A 3,382-nucleotide genomic window follows, 5' to 3' on the forward strand; every position below is an offset into this window, starting at 1 on the left:
CTAACAACTAAAATATGTTTAAATACTTAAAAACATACATAATTTTACATTTTTTACCTCGAATCAATTATATATCGAAATAATTTTCAAGCTTTCAAATAAAAGTGACTCATTGATTGCATATCTTATAAGTCAAAATAATAATCTAAAGTAAAGATTTTAAAAAAATACATAAATTCACCATATAAATAAATTTCCCCAGTGCTTATAGTTGTCAAAGATATTCAGATCGACCCGAATAAATATCTTATAATTGTCAAAAATCCTATTTCAAAGTAAAAAAAAAAATCAATATATATAAATCTCCAGTGGAAATCTTACTCAGTATATCTATATAATTTATATTCAGGTCGAATTGAATGAGATATTTTCATTTCTCGACAGATTGACGAATACTTGAACCTCAACGTCGACAACCTCGTCAATCAATATGCAACATTACCCATCAATGACCAGTTTAAGAATGATCTCGTCGACGGCATCTACTATTGCAGGGATATGTCGGTAAGTGTTTTATCAGCATTCAGCTACTAGTGTACTCAAGCCGTCAAAAATGTCACCTAAATATTTAGATTGATTTGCACATACAGATTCAACCCTTCCCACCCAACCCCCTTTCCTAACTACAACCCAGATAGTGTGGTTTCCAAGCGTTCCTCTAGCGGTACACCACCCACTCTCAACTGGGTATAACTACTGCCTCTCCGCCCACAGCGAGGCAGGAAATAAATGTGTGTGTATATATATATATATATATATATATATATATATATATATATATATATATATATATATATATATATATATATATGTATGTATGTATGTATATATATGTATATATACGTATTTGTATATATATATATATATATATATATATATATATATATGTATACAAACACTAGTTCTTTATTATATTGGGGAGATATGTTGAATACATTTTGAGGCCTCTAAACTTCAATTTCAAAACAGTTATAAAGAAAATACAAAAGCTAAAGGTGGGTGCTGTTTCACTGACCTTAGTTTCAAGTATATACAGTAAAGTGGGTTGGCTGTAAGTGGACATTACATATCACTATTTTGGCAATGAAGGCCGTCTGGATGCTATAGTTTTTCAAAAATGGTTATGTATAAGTTCTGGACGTTATGCACATTCAAAATGTTGGACATAATTTGCACGTATTTCGTATTTAATATTATTTCCACAGGAATATTTCTGGAATATTTATGTTAAAAGTAAAAGTTATCGAAGATGTTTTCAGTCTTATTGAAGAGCGAATGAGGCTCGATGATAAATCCTTAACAAAATCTTAACCTGGCATTTCATTCATTACAGTACTGCCTTCCACTGCACTCCCAGCGCTCCCCCCTCCCCCTTAACCTGCAGCGTCTCCTGATGGCCATGGAGTGCGAGAAGGAGACAAGGACCAACGCCTGCTTCAAGGAGGACCTCAGGAAGAACATCGGAGAATTCGACCTTTCTCTGTTTCCAAGTGATGAAGACCAAAGCACTGTGTTGAACAAACTGGCAGCTATTGTCACCGGGGTCGATTCTCTAAACGAGTTAGATATTCTTTGAACGATTAAGGAAAGACGAAATTATCCTGCATTGAAATTCGAAAAAGTTAACTTTCCCTTATCTAGTCTAACTAATCTCAAAATATGAACTTATAGATTTTATATATAGAAATATTTTTTAGCTTTGGACCACAACCATGAAAGCATATTTGAATATAGTGAATGCAAAATCATAATAAATCTTGCTTAATTCAAAGTATCTTTCAAATTGAACCTACAATGATGTACCAAGTGGAAAATCAGGGCATTTTACATCTCATAAAATGAAAAAAAATATGAATACCAACTAATGATTTTTTCCTCAAACTGAAATTATAAAATATGATGAATACAAAATCATAATAAATCTTGATTAATTCAAAGTATCTTTCAAATAAAACATACAATGAAAGCCAAATGGCACAGCAGAGCATTTTACAACATCGGATATAAAAGAAAAAAAAAACTTAATCCAACTAATGATTTTTCAAACTAAAATCATTAAAGTAACTAGCAACCCACATCAGGAAAACCCTCATCTATGTTAAGCTTTGCAAGATATCTGGTATGTCCAGACTTATTGGCAAATGGATTCACCTAACAAAACGACTGCATATTACTTTCATAAAGATTTGCATGCAAACGAGTACATTGTTTATCATGCTTTGACCACTGGGAAGTTGGAAATAACACATGCAAAAATTGAATCGGAGGAAAAGATTTCGATGTGAGACTAGAAATATTTCATGTAATATTGGAGTAATCACACAATTTGAGGCAAAATAGATGTGGAATAAAAGGCTTATTCGAATCTTTTCCAAAAAACTATAGAGGAGACTAAGAAAGAATAATAATAAAGAAAAAAAAAACCACGCCATGACAATATAAAATACATTAATTACCCCAAAATATCGATGATTCTAATATCCAAATATAACATCACCAGCTTACAAAATCATATGATAAGGAATAAAAAGGGATAACTAAAAATACACAACTTACGAACCTAGTATGTATAATAATGGAAGGTCTATACACCTAATTTTTCCCTGTGTAATTCATACATAATTACAGTAAACAAATACTACATTAAACAGTCAAAACATTTAAACAAGACAATACAGAGCAACATTACACATATAGCAGAAGCACGACGCAAATGCGATCATTATTTGAAAGTCACTTTCACTTTTGAAAGGACATGTGCTGGTGATAATTATAGTTATCGTATATCGAAAGACGCGTTATGGTGAAAAGGGGAGTCATTCAAATATTTGTTCCTATGCTGGTTTTCTCGAGGCTTACCCTGACCAACTGCAGCTCGCACTACTCCTACGGACTGTTGCAAAAATATGGCACTTGTAGGTAATAGGATGGCAAGGGCACTAGCCACCCGTTGAGGTACTACCGCTAGAGAGTTATTGGGTCCTTTGACTGGTCAGACAGTAGTATAGTCTGGCATATTCTTTACATATTCTCCTTTGTCCTCATACACCTGACAACACTGAGATTACCAAACCATTCTTATTCGCTCAAGGGGTCACTACTGCAATATAATTGTTCAGTGGCTACTTTCCTCTTCGTAAGGATAGAAGAGACTCTTTGTCTATGGTAAGCAGCTCTTCCAGGAGAAGGACATCCAAAATCAAGCCATTGTTCTCTGGTCTTAGATAGTGCCATAGCCTCTATACCAAGGTTTTTCACTGTCATGGGTAGAGTTCTCTTGCTTGAGGGTACACTCGGGCACAATATTCTATCTTATTTCTCTTCATCTTTTTTTTTTTTTTAAGTTTTTTATAGCTTATATATGAAACATTTATTCTAAAAC

The 3,382-nt window shown here is 33.1% G+C and overlaps 1 protein-coding gene across 1 annotated transcript in view; it reads left to right on the forward strand.

Annotated features, from left to right (window-relative positions):
• The window catches only part of LOC137616112 (uncharacterized), a 4,990-nt gene extending 3,375 nt beyond the window's left edge, over positions 1–1,615 (forward strand). Inside the window, exons 5-6 of the mRNA XM_068345789.1 lie at positions 385–504; positions 1,334–1,615. Coding sequence (XP_068201890.1) covers positions 385–504; positions 1,334–1,576 — 363 coding nt within the window. The 3' untranslated portion in view covers positions 1,577–1,615. The remainder of the gene's footprint in view (positions 1–384; positions 505–1,333) is intronic.
• The last annotated feature ends 1,767 nt before the right edge of the window (positions 1,616–3,382 follow it).

Source organism: Palaemon carinicauda, chromosome 22 (genome assembly GCF_036898095.1).
Source record: "Palaemon carinicauda isolate YSFRI2023 chromosome 22, ASM3689809v2, whole genome shotgun sequence".
Lineage (NCBI taxonomy): Eukaryota > Metazoa > Arthropoda > Malacostraca > Decapoda > Palaemonidae > Palaemon > Palaemon carinicauda.